Source organism: Budorcas taxicolor, chromosome 3, assembly GCF_023091745.1.
Source record: "Budorcas taxicolor isolate Tak-1 chromosome 3, Takin1.1, whole genome shotgun sequence".
NCBI lineage: Eukaryota > Metazoa > Chordata > Mammalia > Artiodactyla > Bovidae > Budorcas > Budorcas taxicolor.
Genome location: NC_068912.1, coordinates 31,947,879 through 31,961,970, shown reverse-complemented (window position 1 = coordinate 31,961,970; position 14,092 = coordinate 31,947,879). Strand labels below are relative to the sequence as shown.

At 54.3% G+C, this 14,092-nt stretch overlaps 1 protein-coding gene across 1 annotated transcript; it reads right to left on the bottom strand.

Annotated features, from left to right (window-relative positions):
• Positions 1–1,296: 1,296 nt before the first annotated feature.
• On the bottom strand, positions 1,297–13,856 carry INKA2 (inka box actin regulator 2). The gene is made up of 2 exons (XM_052636666.1): positions 13,685–13,856; positions 1,297–2,656 (listed from the first exon to the last, which is right to left on the bottom strand). Exons 1-2 carry the CDS (start codon positions 13,718–13,720, stop codon positions 1,808–1,810), a joined length of 885 nt encoding a protein of 294 aa, XP_052492626.1. The 5' UTR covers positions 13,721–13,856; the 3' UTR covers positions 1,297–1,807.
• Positions 13,857–14,092: the final 236 nt, after the last annotated feature.

Below are 14,092 nucleotides of genomic sequence, written 5' to 3'. Positions count from 1 at the left end.
GGATCTCTGTGGAGACAGAAAGGATGGGTGGGGGCTTGCTCCTTCAGAAGGGGCTAGCTTGGCTGGCAAACTCCAAGGATAAGAGAAGAGAGGACAGGGGTTCTGGATCCAGTCAGCCCTGGATCAAATCCTGGTTCTTTCATTTGCTAGTAATCTGATATGGGCAGCTTACATGACTCCTGAGAGCCTCCATTGAATGACCAGGTATTAACAATACCTTCTAGGGTTAGTTTGAAGTTTGAAGACACGTGTACCACTGCCTGGCAAATAGCCAGCTCTAAAAAAAGAGGCGGGGAAGGAGAGGGAGAAGCACCTTTCCTCTTGTAGCTTCCACCACCCAGAACTATACATCTACCATGTGATTGCGTGGGAATTTGAGCATGACCCTAACCACCTCCCAACTAGAGCTGTGGGGCTGCTCACGCTAAGCCCCCTCCCTCCATCTCTCCCCTGGGGGTCCAGGATTCAGGAAGAGCCTTTTTTTCCTCCACAGTTTGCTATTAAATGCTCTGAGGGCAGGAAGGCAGCTTGCCTCTAACTGCAGCTGTCGCCCCCCACCCTCATCAGGCAGAGGGGAGTTCAGCCAGGAGAAGGCGAAGGAGGAGGAAGGGAGTGCCCTCCTGGGCAGGCTCGGCCCAAACAGGGACCCACATTGTCTTTGCCCAGCCCGTGGGTGTTCCCCACCCAAGTGGGCGGGCCCTGGATCTGGCAGCAGGCTCTCTGGGCCACGTGCCCAGCAAGGCTATAGGTGCAGCCTCGGTGCTGGAGCGGAGCCGCTGTCCCCCCACCGCGGATTGTTCTGGATGAGGGGAAGATGAAGCCTGAGTGTGCATTTCTTCTTGTCTCACCCTCACCTTGCTGGTGAATTTACAGGTTCTGGTGCCCAGGGTGGGGGTTGTGCCCCAGGAACAGGGTGTTGCGGAAGGAGTATGTGGAGTTCTAGAGCCCAGCATCTGCTCTTTAGTCAGCCACTGCCTGCAGCCCTTCCTTGGATGGGACAGCATATCCAGGCTTGCTTCCTCATCTGGAAATTGGGAATATTACCTGCCTTTCTTGCCCATTTACAAGGGAGATCATGGATATGAAAAGGATTCCAAACATTTAGCACGCTATACAAATACTGGCTTTCTTTCCTGTGCTTGTGGAAAGGCGTGGGCTTCCCCATGCACTCCTTATACACACACTCCTTATTCAGCTGTGGCCCAGGGTCTGGGGATGGGCTGAAATCTCAAAGGCAACAGAAGGCAGTGGGATGGGAATTTGCTGCTCTGCTCCCACTCCCAGGAGGGCTGGGCTTTAATACCTGTGCCTGGAGCAGTGCTTTGCCAAGGAAGCACACGAGCCTGGGGACACGAGAAACAAGGTCTTTATTGGTGGCACCTCTGGGGAACCTTGAGGCCCCAGTGCCAGATCCATGCAGAATGTTCAAGTGAGGTCTTTGGGGGCAGTGAAGGAATGTCAGATGGATTTCCTGGTCTCCTCCCTCAGGCCCTCCCCTGCTGTTACCTCCAGCCTGGTAGAAACACACACACACACACACACACACACACACACACACACACACACAGAGTGTCTCTCTCTCTCTCTCTCTCTCTCTCTCTCTCTCTCTCTGTCCAGGAGCTCTGCCCTCCCCCGCCAGCCAGCGCCTGCCGCCTCTCCCAACTACAGGCCTGTCAACCCAGCTCCAGACCCTCTTGCTTCCTCTTCATCCTGTCTTGGGGGAAGGGACCCCGCCTGGCCTCTTTCCCAGGGGCCCAGCACTGGGACCTGGCCCTTTGGGGTTCAGTCACATTTCTGTCTCTAGGATTCAGACCCAAACAGCTGTGTTAATATCAAAGCCAGAGGGTGAGGATTCCAGGGCCTTGGGGCAGCCGGTGGAAGCATTCTCCCCTCTTCTGGGCTCCGAGGCACCTGGGAAGGGGCAATGTCCAGAGCCCTTGGAATGGCTCCGCTTCTTGACCTTCTGGGAGCGTCCAGCTCGGGGCTCAGAGGTCGTGGGTGTCACCCAGCCTGGTTTCTCCTTCAGCAGCCGGTCGCGGTCAGGCCTCACGCTACGTAAGAACTTCCTGAAGATGTTTGCTGTCAGGGCGAATCTGCGGCCCAGCTCCCGAGGCTGGCCCCTCCCTCCTTTGGGCTCTCCCGCCTCCTCTGTCTCACCCTTCTCGCCACCCTTCTCCAGTTCTGGCAAGTCCAGCCAGTTGCCCACCAAGTCCGCAAAAACGTTGTCGCCTAACACCAGAGGCTGTCGATTCCGGCCCCGGGACATCAATGTGGAGGTCCAGTCATCAGGTTCTGCCACCTCTGACCCCTGCTGGGCACAGGTCTGGGGCCCTGGCAGCGGTGTCCTGGGCGGGGTGGCCAGCTCCCTCCCACACACACTCCTATGCGACGGAAACTTGGCGCTGCTGGTGCTGCCAAGAGAAGCTTGGTTGGAGGGGGAGCAGGCCCCAGGTCTGACAGGACCTCTGCCGCCCTCCCACTGAGGGGCCTCGAGCTGTGTCCGGGGGCTTTCGGGAGAACCTGGGGCAGGACCCCCTCCAGAGATCTCCAGCTGCTCCAGGGCCGTCTGCACCTGCAGGAGCTTCAGTTCTTGCAGCGCCCCCATCATACAGTTCATCTGATCCTGCAAGCCATCACCCACTTCCTTCATGGACATCTGCAGGGGAGAGAGCACAGGGCCCGTGAGCCAGGGGAAGGGTTGCTCCCCAAATATACACCTCCAGGGTCACTCCAGCCTGCCGCTGACCTTGCCTCTCTATGGCCTAGATAGTGCAGATCAGGACTGGGAGAGGAGGAGTTTTAACACAGATATGGCTGGATTAAGGAAATAATATTAATGGCAGCTGACTTGCTAAGGCAGGCACTGTCCTAAGCTACATATAGGTTTACACATATGCATATGTATAAATTAATCGAAATTTAATCTCTCCAACTACTCCATGAAAAGTGTTCATTGCTCAGTCATGTCCGACTCTTTGCGACCCCATGGACTGTAGTCTGCCAGGATCCTCTGTCCATGTGATTCTCCGGGCAAGAATACTGGAGTGGGTTGCCATTTCCTTCTCCAGGGGATCTTCCCAACCCAGGGATCAAACCCAGGTCTCCTGCACTGCAGGCAGATTCTTTATTGTCTGAGCCACCAGGAAGCCCACTCTATGTGAAAGTGAAATCGTTCAGTCGTGTCCGACTCTTTGCGACCCCATGGACTGTAGCCCACCAGGCTCCTCCGTCCATGGGATTTTTCCAAGCAAGAATACTGGAGTGGGTTGACATTTCCTTCTCCAGGGGATTTTCCCAACCCAGGGATCAAACTTGGGTCTCCTGCATTGCAGGCAGACGCTTCACCGTCTGAGCCAGTAGTGACTAATACTGTTCCTATTTCACAGATGAGGAAACTGAGGCACATAAGTAACTTGCTCAAGATGACATAGATAGTAAGAGGTGGGGCCGAGATCAGTGTGAGGGTACAAAACCTTCTGTGTCCATCTGTTTCCTCTGTGTCTCTGCCTGCTTCTCTTTAGCCTCCACGAGACAAGGATGACGATGACAATAACAGTTTGTGTGCAGTTACTGTGAACAGGACTTGAGCTAAGTATTTTGTGCACACCATCTTGTTTCATCTTTATATAAGCCCTAGGAAGTTGGTATTATAATTCTCATGTTAACAGATGCAATAACCACAACTCAGTCTGAAGTAACTTGCCTAAGGTCATCCAGCTCATGTTCCTGGGGTTCAAACCCAGGACATCTTACTCCCAATGCTAGCACCACCTCAGGAGGGCTGGGCAGTGGAAGAGCGTTGAGAGGAATGTTAGGGGAAGAAGAGGAGCTCAGAGAGTAGGCCTGGGGTTTCATTTCACTGCTGTTCACATTTGGCTGGTCAGGAGAGAGATAAGGAGCCAGGAAGCTTCTGTTTCCTGAGACCTCTGCCCAGCTCGGGGGCTTCCCAAGTGGCACAGTGGTAAAGAAACTGCCTGCTAATGCAGGAGACAAGGGTTCAATCCCTGGGTCGGGAAGATCCCCTGGAGAAGGGATGGCATCCCACTCCCTTGCTTGGAAAATTCCACGGACAGAGGAGCCTGGTAGGCTGCAGGACATGGGGTCACAAAGGGCTGGACACGACTGAGCAACTGAGCACGCACGCACGCTGCTCAGCTCTGCCCAGCCCTTCTCGCCCTCCAAACACCTGTCCTCTCTCAGCTGCTCTGACTTGGCTCCAGCACTCTTCCTGTCTTCTTGGCCCAATTGGCTACACTGCCCTCGCCAAGAGTGGGGACAGGGTCCCCAGCCCCGTTGTGAGTGTCTAAGGCCCGAGCCCCAGGTGCCAGCTGGAAGGGGCTGAGAGACTGACTTGGGTGAGGGCCCAGTTTGGAGGCTGGGCAGGGGATGTTGCGTCTGATAACATTCACAAGGTTCCCGTCCCCGGGGCCCAAGCTGCCTTGGTCCTGCCTGCTCCCTCTCCAGATCTGCTCAAGTTACAACAGCAAACCTCATGTGAGGGGACCATCTGTTTCTTAAGCCCCCTGGAGACCTGCAGGGATCATTTTACCTCCCAGCCTTGTCCTTAGGCACAGGGCTCAGCCCATGGGGTGCAGGGCTGGAGGGGCTCAGAGGGGAGCACAGAGGCTCTGCAGCACTGTGCTGGCAGCTGACCCTCTGGTGCTTTGGGGTCAGACCCGCCCCTGCCAACTTTGGCTTTGGTAGGGGTTAGGGGCCCTGGCCAGGCTTCCCTGGTGGCCAGGCTCTCCAGAGCCAGCGGTGCTAACGGACCATGGAGGACTGACCATCCCTGAAGCCAAGGAGGCCTTGGCTGAATAAAGAACTGCCCACCAGCACCTCGCCCAAGAAAGAGCAAGAAGTGGTGGTCAGGCCTGAGAGCCCGGGGTCTGCCAGGCTGCTGGGAAGCATGCTCCATCTGAGCAGTGGCTCAGCAGCTGGAGACACAGGCTGTGGTGTGGCCCGCATGTGCAGGCAGCCTCGTGCTCTGTCTCCTGTGGCTGCCACCCTCCTGACTCCTTCCTTTGGGGGGCAGCTTGGCCACAGCTGGAGACCCAGAGCAGAGTCAGGAGACTCTAAGCCCTGAACCAAACTCCTTAGGGTCCCTTCCCGGCAGACCGCTGCTCTGACTCTCCTATTTTTGTCCCCTCCCTTGTACACTCACCCCAGCCTGGAGCCTTGGGGTCAAGTTTGGCTTCTCCTCCCCGGCTCCTGTCCCCGGATGCCGCACATCTGTCCTTCTACTCTCTGCAGTGCAGCAGGGGCCTCATCGCCGGCCTTCTGGCCACCAAACCCCAGAACGCCAACCCTCAGAAGCATAGTCTGCTCCCATATACACCCCAAGCTCTCATCAGAACCTCTTCCGTGACACTTAAAATGCTCACCCCTCTCAGAACTGCCCCGGCTCTTCTGTGTGTATGAGTGCTGCGTTGTTCATGAAACACTCACTGAGCATCTACTTCTTGGGGGCAGAGACTGAGGTCTGCACACCAGTGTGTTACCCCAGAACCCAGCCAGCACCTCTGAACCATGGAGTACCCCCGAGTCACCCCTCCTGGATTGCTTGCTGTCCTCAGACATCAGTCACTACCCAGGGAGAAAGAGTCAGGGATGTTTCTCAAGGTTTCATTTCACCAAGAGGCATGGAGTCGGAGCTCGCAGGCTTCCTTTCAGAAGGCTGAACACAGTCCAGATCAGAGGCGGTGGGAGGAATGAAATGACCCCATTCAATTTCTTCCAGTATGGAAAAATCCTTAAGAAATAACTCTGACATTTTGTACCTTTTTTTCCAGTGAGAATGAATGTGTGGGTAAAGTATGAACTCAGGGCTGCCCATTAAAAAGAGGCCCCATTTAAGTAAGAGCTGAAGTTACAGCCCTATGGAAAACGATAGTGTTCTGGTTAACATCTTGGGTACTGGAGACAGACGGAACAGGGTTCAAATCCCAGCTCTGCCATGTAATCTGGTCAGGCTATTTAAAGTCTGTCTTTTAATTTCTGAGCTCCTTCCTGGTCCAGCTTTGAACAGATGGCATGATGTAATGTGTGTTTATATGTGGCTGTTTTCTTAGTTTAAGACTTCCTAAGAACTTCCGCCCTTTTCTTCCTCAGTGAACCTTAACACAGAGTAGTAACAGTGGCCCGATCTAACTGGCCCGATCAAGGAGAAACGTCTTGTCCAGTCCCTTCTCCCACCCTGGCCCCACACAGAGGAAGGAGGGGGGAAGGAAAGGGAAGCCTCAGCAGCCCCCTGCCCACTGTCCAGCCGGACTCAGTCAGCTGGCCATGGAGCGCTGACATTGGAGGGCAAGAGGCAGCTGTCGGGGCTGAGAATGGAAGAAGGAAGGCTGAGTCTGGGAAACAAGGAGGCCAGGGGGTGTCGGGGAGGTCAGAGCATCCGCTGGGGCCTGACTGGGAGGCGAGCTGCCGTTCCCAGCGGCCCCAGGGGAGTGATGTCACCCAAGGAGAAAGAGCCAGAGGGCAGGCTGCTGTCTTCCCCAGAGCGTGGGACGTGATCGGATCCCAGGGTGTCTCTTGCCGAACAGCGACAAGAGAGAGCGGTGCTGGGTGGCTGTAAAAGAAAGGGGCCGAGTCTGAGAGAATCCTGAGCTAGCAATGAACAGCCAGTCCCCATCTCCAGGCTGCAGGTGCTGAGCTCCTCTCTGGCCTCCCGCTGCCGAATCACACCCGACTTCCCCCAGGGCTCAGGCAGAGAAGTCACATGCATGTGTGTACCCAGTCGTGTCCGACTCTTTGTGAACCCTTGAATTGTAGCCCGCCAGGCTCCTCTGTCCATGGGACTCTCCAGGCAAGAGTACTGGAGTGGGCTGCCATTTCCTCCTCCAGGGGATGTTTCTGACCCAGTCATCAAACCTGGATCGCTTGCATTTCCGGCATTGGCAGGCGGATTCTTTACCACTGAGCCACCCTGGGAAGCCCTGGAAACGTTGCAAGACGGTCAGCGCACACACACTCATACATGCCTGTACACACGTGTATGCACACATGCACAGAGGTAGCCTGCTCCCCCACCCAGCACAATACCCATGACAAGTGTATCCTGTGTGAATCCTTTCTGAGAAAGGTCTCACCGCCTCCTCGCATCCACACCACCCCCACAGTCCATCTCCCGCCCCCAGCACCTCCTCTAAAAATTTCTTTCTTGTCAAACTTTAGTCTGTCCCGCTGCAGTCGAAACCGGCCCTGGCTTCCTCCCTGGGTCAGAGCTGGATGCCTGCAGGGCACCCCAGTGTGTGCAAGGAGCCCCATGCAGTCCTGTGGGGACCTGGGTGCTCCAGCTGACTGACTCGGCCACTCAACATGACACGGACTCACCAACCTTTTGTACTTTGGTCTGAGTGTAAAATGATAACCCCTTGCGTGCGTGCAGCACTTGCTCTGTCTTCTACGTGACCGTGACCACAATTACTGGGAGGCTGTCAAGGCAGGTGGAGTTATCCCCACCTAACGGATTAGGAAACTTGGGATCTGGGAGGTTTGTTTTCTCCCTCAGTGTTTGCCCGAACACAATCCCCTAGACTTTCCGTCATGATTTCATCATATCTATAAATGACCTAGGCTCCTATTTAATACTTTAATCTGTTCAGGTGAATAAATGTTTTTATACGGAAATTTATATGAAACGTATATCACTTTCCATAAATAGATGGTAATACTTTCTTTCTCTATTTAAAACTAAGTTTTCAGCTGAGTATCTCCTGATATCTTGAGCACCTCCAGTGGAAACACTGATCCATAGAATGAGGTTCCAAGGTGGATTAGGGGGAGGACTGGATGCCACGCCTGGCCGGAGCTTTCCATGTCATCATAATCCCTGAGTTCGCAGCCTCGTGGGATTGTTGGGAGAAGAAACCAGCACTATCAGTGCAATGTGTAAGGGCAATTTTATCATCACACAGGGAGGAAGAGGACGAAGTCTTGGAGGAACTCCAAGACCCAATTCAGTTCATTTTCACGGACGGCATCTCTTTACTGACTCATCTGAAAGAGGAAAAGAGGAACTGCTTGCCTGGGGCTGAAGGGGAAGATGCTGCTGGGAGGCCAAACCCCACCATCCCAGCCCTCCAGCCCTGAGCGCTCAATGCGTAGTGTGGTGTCAGCTGTCCGTGGACAGCTCCCCCCACTCCTTGGCACTTGCTGGGACTTTTGTGGTGTGGGAGGAGTCAGGATGGGAAAATGTAACACCAGCATCCTCGGCAACCTTCCCAAGCCCTCTCCTAGGCCCCTGACTGATCCCACAGCTGTGCCCTGCATCTATCCATCTCACGCCCTCTCCCAGCTCAGCCAGAATCCTTTGACACAGGCTCCAGCTTTGCCCATAGACCTGGCACTGTGCCCTGCTTCGCTCCCCCCACCGCCATTACTCACAAGATCCCCACACAGTTCCTTTCAACCCCTCTGGAAGCTAGAAGGGGGTTCAGGGCCGGAAACGGGAAAAGCCCCACTTTTGCCAAGTGGCCCATTCTGCAGCTCAGTGAATAGGGACCTTCACAACCCGCTGCTCTTGGCTGGAACTCTCAACAGGAAGGTAAAGCAGAAACTGTGCCAAGAGCTGGAGGAGGGACGGGTGTGAAATGCATGAGCCCACTTTCCAAATGAACAATCTACTGGGGGGCCATGTGCCTGGGCAAGAGGCAGACAGACTGAGAGAGGAGCCCAGTCTTGCCCCTGTAGGGAGATCAGCTCCCAGCCTTACTTTCCCCGTCCAGCTTTAGCCCCTCTCCACTGCAGCCAGTTAACCCAATTCCTTGGGCATCCAAGGAAACCCAAAAAGCTATCTTCCTTTTCTCCTTTCTGGTTTGGGTCTTCATACTCTACTGCATGGACTCTTGTAGTAACCTTCTAACTCATCTTCCTGCCTCAATTTCCTCCCTCTCCTGCCATTTCCACACCCTACCACCTGCTAGATCTCAAGGTACATCTCTAATTACTCTAATCACGCTGCTCTGATCTTTTCACATATGGAAAAGATCAGACTCTTTAGCATGGCATTCAACCCCCCGACCCCCACCACCACTACAGTAGTCTGCTCTCAACAGCTCTTTCAGCCCTGTTGCCATTATTTCTCTACATATACCCTATTTTCTAGCCAAACTCACGTGAGTCTTCAAACCTCCCCTCTAGACAGTCTTCAAACACCCCTATGCTTTCCATCTCTGCATCTTTTGGTCACATCACTTCATCCTCTGCCTGAAATGCTGTTTTTCTCCTGTTCCTGTCCCTATTTATCCCTCAAGGTCTGATTCAAATGTCACCTCTTCCATGAAGCCTTCCCTGATCTGCTAGCTGGAGGGACTCTCTCTCTCTCAGAGCACTGAATGCATGCCTCTCATCAAGCACGTATCCTCTATTTCTGTGCAAGAGACCTGCATGCATATGCTAGCTCTGAGTGTGAGATCTGCAGTTAGACTGGCTGGGTTTGAATCCTAGCTCTGCCACCTATCAGCCCTATACTGTGGCCAAGTCACTTCACCTCTCCATGTCTCATTTATCAAATGGGAACAACAGAACTACAACTTCTCAGGGCTGCTCTGGCAACTGACATAATACATGAGCTATCTGGCATATCATATCAAAACTTGTGAACTGATATTCACAGTTAATAATTATATTAACAGTAATATGTTATTATTATCACTCCTATTAAACTGTAAGTTCTCAGAAGGCAAGATCAATGTCTGTTTATATTTGTAGCCACAGTACTAGTGCCTGGCAAAGTGCTTTAAACATAGTATGAACTCAGTAAGTGTGTTCTGAGAATGAAAGACACACGCATACCAGTCTGATTAGTTCATCACGGTGAGGTTACCAAGTGCCTACAACACATCAGGTACTGTGTCATATGCTAGGGACACACAGCGGGGGAGGCACTTGACATAATCTTCACAGTAGCTCTATACAGTAGGTATACTGTTTTTATTTTTATTATTATCTTCATTTCTTGGGATCTTAATTCCTTGACCAGAGATGGACTACACACCCACTGCAGTGGAAGCACACAGTCTTAACCCCTGGACCACAGAGAAGTCCCTAAAGTAGGTATTTTTTTAAAAAAGACATTTTACAGATGAGAAAGCCAAGGCACAGAGATGCCAAGTAATCTTCTAGGGTCACACAGAGCCAGGATTTGAGTTCAGTTGGACCTGGAGACCCCAAACCCTGTGCTCCATGCTCTTCCCACTGAGCACACCACCCCACATAGTCTAGTCCAAAGTCATCTCACCCTAGATCTAACCATCAAGGGCGATCACACTATGAGATCCTTTGCAGAAGCTGTTTTCTGCCTCAGGAAGTTTGCTCTTTTGCCCCAAGGGCTGGAGGCTGTTCTTAAATGTATCTGCTCTATCACCTTCTTATCTCCTCCTTATTCTGCCTTTATGCTCTGGTCCTCCTCCATGTACCAGAACCTCCTAAACTTGTGGCCACTAGTGGCCAGACAACTGCCTTCTAGGAATAAGTTTTCCTAGAAGGACCTTCCTGGCCTGAGAGAAGTCTCCCTGCTGCTTCACCATGCCTTGGCTAGGACTGACATTCCAGAAGCTGACTTTATCAACTTCCTCCTCCTCCAGGAAGCCTTCCCGGCCTGACTATACTTGACTCACCCATTATGCACTCTATTTACTCTTCTACACTGATCTGAACTCATGAGCGACACCCTGTGAGCATCTTGTATCTGCTTCCTCTGTGTGCCTGTGTCTACCCCATTTGTTGGGTGCCCTCAAGAGAGCAGCATATAAGGAACAGCTGGGTCCAAGGCCCGTGTTCAGGCAGGGCCCCTCTTTGGCTGCTGGAGTGGGGAGAGATATATTCCCTACTGAATAGTTACAGCCTGACCCTCTCCCCCTAATGAAGACGTGTGTCAGCTGCTGCTACTCTCCTGCTACATTTCAGCCCTGAAACCAGATCCCCATCCTCTTCTGAACAGGGGGAAAGGGCTAGTCCTATAGACATCAACCTAACTAAGCCAGAATCCCCCAGTCCTCAGCCTCCCTCCAGAGCTCACTTGTTACAACGCAAATTTTCTGCCTCAGAAAACTGAGAAATTCTGCTACTTCGGTTTTGCAGGAACAGACTCTTCTTGTCTAGATCTTCCGGGCCAAGGGCAGGGCCAGGATGCAAGAGAGGAGCTCAGAACACCCTCGACAAAGATAATTTCACAATTTATTCTTCATGTTTCCTTTTCCAGCAGCTTTAACCCACAGAGTCTTCAGGACATATGTTTCTTAAAGGGGATTTAATGGCATAAATGAACGTAGAACTTGACTAGTATTAGGTGAGTGCCATTCTTGGGCACACACTAAGTTAAGGCAAAGCCAAGCAACACACAGTCCCTCCTGGGTGGGAGGGGAAGATTCTGCCTGAGATGAACACACACACACACACACACACACACACACACACACACACACACACTTTAAGCTCATCACACATACTAAATAAATATAAGCCTTTCCCGCGCCATCACAGACCTTCCTAACCCAGCCACGACCAAGCTGCATTGAATTCAAACCCCCAAATCCTTAGAGGAGCCAAAAGGCTGAGCCTGAGCTAATAGCTCCACTTTCTCCTTCACTCCCATTGGGAAAACAGAGGAACTGCGATTTGGCTCTGTTACCTAAGCCCTGGGCTGAGGCGTCAGGGAGTGAACAAGACTCTGATAGCTCTGCCTGTCACTCTACTTGGTCTCCTTTCTGGGCAAACTGGCACTGGGGAGGGGGCGGAACACCACGGGGGGAGGAGGGTGCAGAGCTCTCCCATCTGAGTGTCATCTGGGCCCCAGGCCAGGCATTTGGCTTCCTCTCCAAGAGAGGCAAAGGCTGAAGCTGCTCAGACAAAGGGCCAAATGAAAGCTAATGGGGAGTTGGGTGACTTCAGCCTCTCCCCTTCCTCCTCCCGGAGACTGGGGCTCAAGTCCTTGGCAGAAGAGGGTGCAAATCAAGACCTGGAGCTCAGCTCTGTTCAGATTCCTGTTGCCTCTTTTATTCTCCTGGCATCCACAAGCTGTCTTCCTCCCCTCACCACCTCCCACCTAGGGTGCTCTAAAAAATGCAAATCAGTGGGATTTAAAAATTCAAGCCCATGCCAGGAACACCCACAAACCCTTTATTAAGGCAGATCCTGAGGTGGGTGGTGTGGTCCCAGATTCCAAGCAAAAAAAAGAGGATTCTGTTAGATTCTTTTCTTGACTTGAGTCTTGGACTTCAGACATCCTCTTGGTGACCTTGACTTTTCTCTCTGGTATTGGACAAATGAATGGGAAAAGTCAGAACTGTGTATGTGTGGGCTGGGACCAGCCATCCCAAACTGACATGGAAAGCATGAGAAAATGAATATGGGAAGGGACATGATGGAGACTCTTCTGTCCCTCATCTAAGAAGCAGTCCCCTGCATAAGGTTCCCATCTGAGTGTGTCACCACAAAAAGGGCTTCAGGAGGAAGTCCCAGAGAAATGGAGTGGGACAGACAGGAAGAGTGCCTGGGCCACTTGACCAAGAAGAATCAAAAGGGACACCTGCTGCTGTAAGCTTCCCCTCCTCCCCAAGCTGGCCCCTGACACAACTGCCAAGCTCCCTCCTCAGTGTGGAGAGTGGGAGAGGCTGTCCGGGACTCTGGAGAGCACGGGCTGACACTTTCTGGATCCAGGTCTGTTGTCGTGAGCCTGGATGCCCCTGGCTCTGAAAAGTAAGAAGAAAAGGGATGGGAGAAAAGTGAGACCGAATAAAGGTCGACTCCAAGAGAAACAGACTAAAAGGGACAGGAAGAGACGGAGGCAAAGCCCCAGGAGAGCCTGCTTGACAGGGATGGGCGTGGGGGCCCAGGTGCGGGGACGTCCGTTATATCTATCTGAATTCTGGTGGTGGAAAGAACAAGAGAGGTGGCAGGTGTGAGGGGGTGGGATAGAAAGTCGGTGAGAAGCAACGTACGGCCCCACAACGGAGTTTCAGCGGGGCGCCCCTCTCGCCGCTTGCGCGGTTTCCATCCTCGCTCCCCACTCCCCCAGACGGTGCCACTTCTAGCCCCCGCAGCCAGTCCTCTGCACGCACGCTCCGCACTCCCCAAGCCCAGACCTGACATCTGGCTGGGCCTCCGCTCTCCCGCTCGCGAGCTGCCGGGCGGCGCCCCTCCTCCCGCGCCGGGCCCTCCCCCGCGGGTCCAGCTGCCAGCCCCCTCCCCGCTGGCAGGCAAGCCCAGGCAGACAGCCGGCCGGGCCTGCCCCCGCAGCCGCGCCAGCCCTGCCAAGCCCGGCCGCCAGGGTGGGGGGTGGGGCTGGGGGCGGCGGTGCCAGCTCCCCTCGAGCAAGCAGTCCCCGTCCGACCTCCTGCCCCGGACAGGGTTGGGGCCGCGCACCCTCCTCCCGGCTCCCCGCGGCCCCGTGCGGCTCCCGCAGCCGGGCATCCGCGTCCCGGGTGCGCCCTCTTTGCTCCCTCGGGATCTCAGGACGCACTTCGGTCGGGACTGGCTTGGCTCTCGGTTCCTCTCACTGGCTCCTGACTGCCTCCCTCTCACACAAGTTTGCTCGCGGCCCTTTTCCCTCAGGACAGGTCCCGTGCTCCGCCTGCTAGCAGCGTCCCCTCCTCTCCTCTCCGGACCTCCTCCGCCCCGGCCAGGTAGGTACCCGTCGGGGCGGAGCAGCCTTCCCGCAACCCGGCGCCTGCTCCGCTCTTACCAGCTCCTGTTTGAGGCGGCGTAAATAGCAGTCCATTTCCCTGCTCTTCTGCCTTATGCGCCCATCGGCCGGGCTCGGCTCCACGAGAAGGTCCCGGGGTGGGATCACTGGTCCCACTGCACCCGCGCTCCAAACACCCTACGCTCCGCGCCTCTCGCAGCGCTGAGCGGAGGCTCTGCTCCCAGGTCTGGACTTGGAGCCACTTCCCCTCCGCTAGCTGCGCGCGGTCCGTGCTGGGGGCGGAGGGAAAAGTGGGACAGCCTATGAGAACTCAGGGGGACGCCTTCAGCCAATGAGGAGAGCGCACAGGGGGCGCGGGCTGGGCGACCGTGGGTGGACCCTGGGGCGGGTGTGTGTGCACTAGGCGGAGACCTCCGCTCCTGGGGGCCTAAGCTAGCACAGGCGACG

Excerpts from the sequence above, each read along its gene's own strand:
- INKA2 (XM_052636666.1), bottom strand. The coding sequence starts at position 13,720 with ATGGACTGCTATTTACGCCGCCTCAAACAGGAGCTG. Across the intron at positions 2,657-13,684 it reads GCCGCCTCAAACAGGAGCTG|ATGTCCATGAAGGAAGTGGG; the intron begins GTAAGAGCGGAG and ends TCTCCCCTGCAG.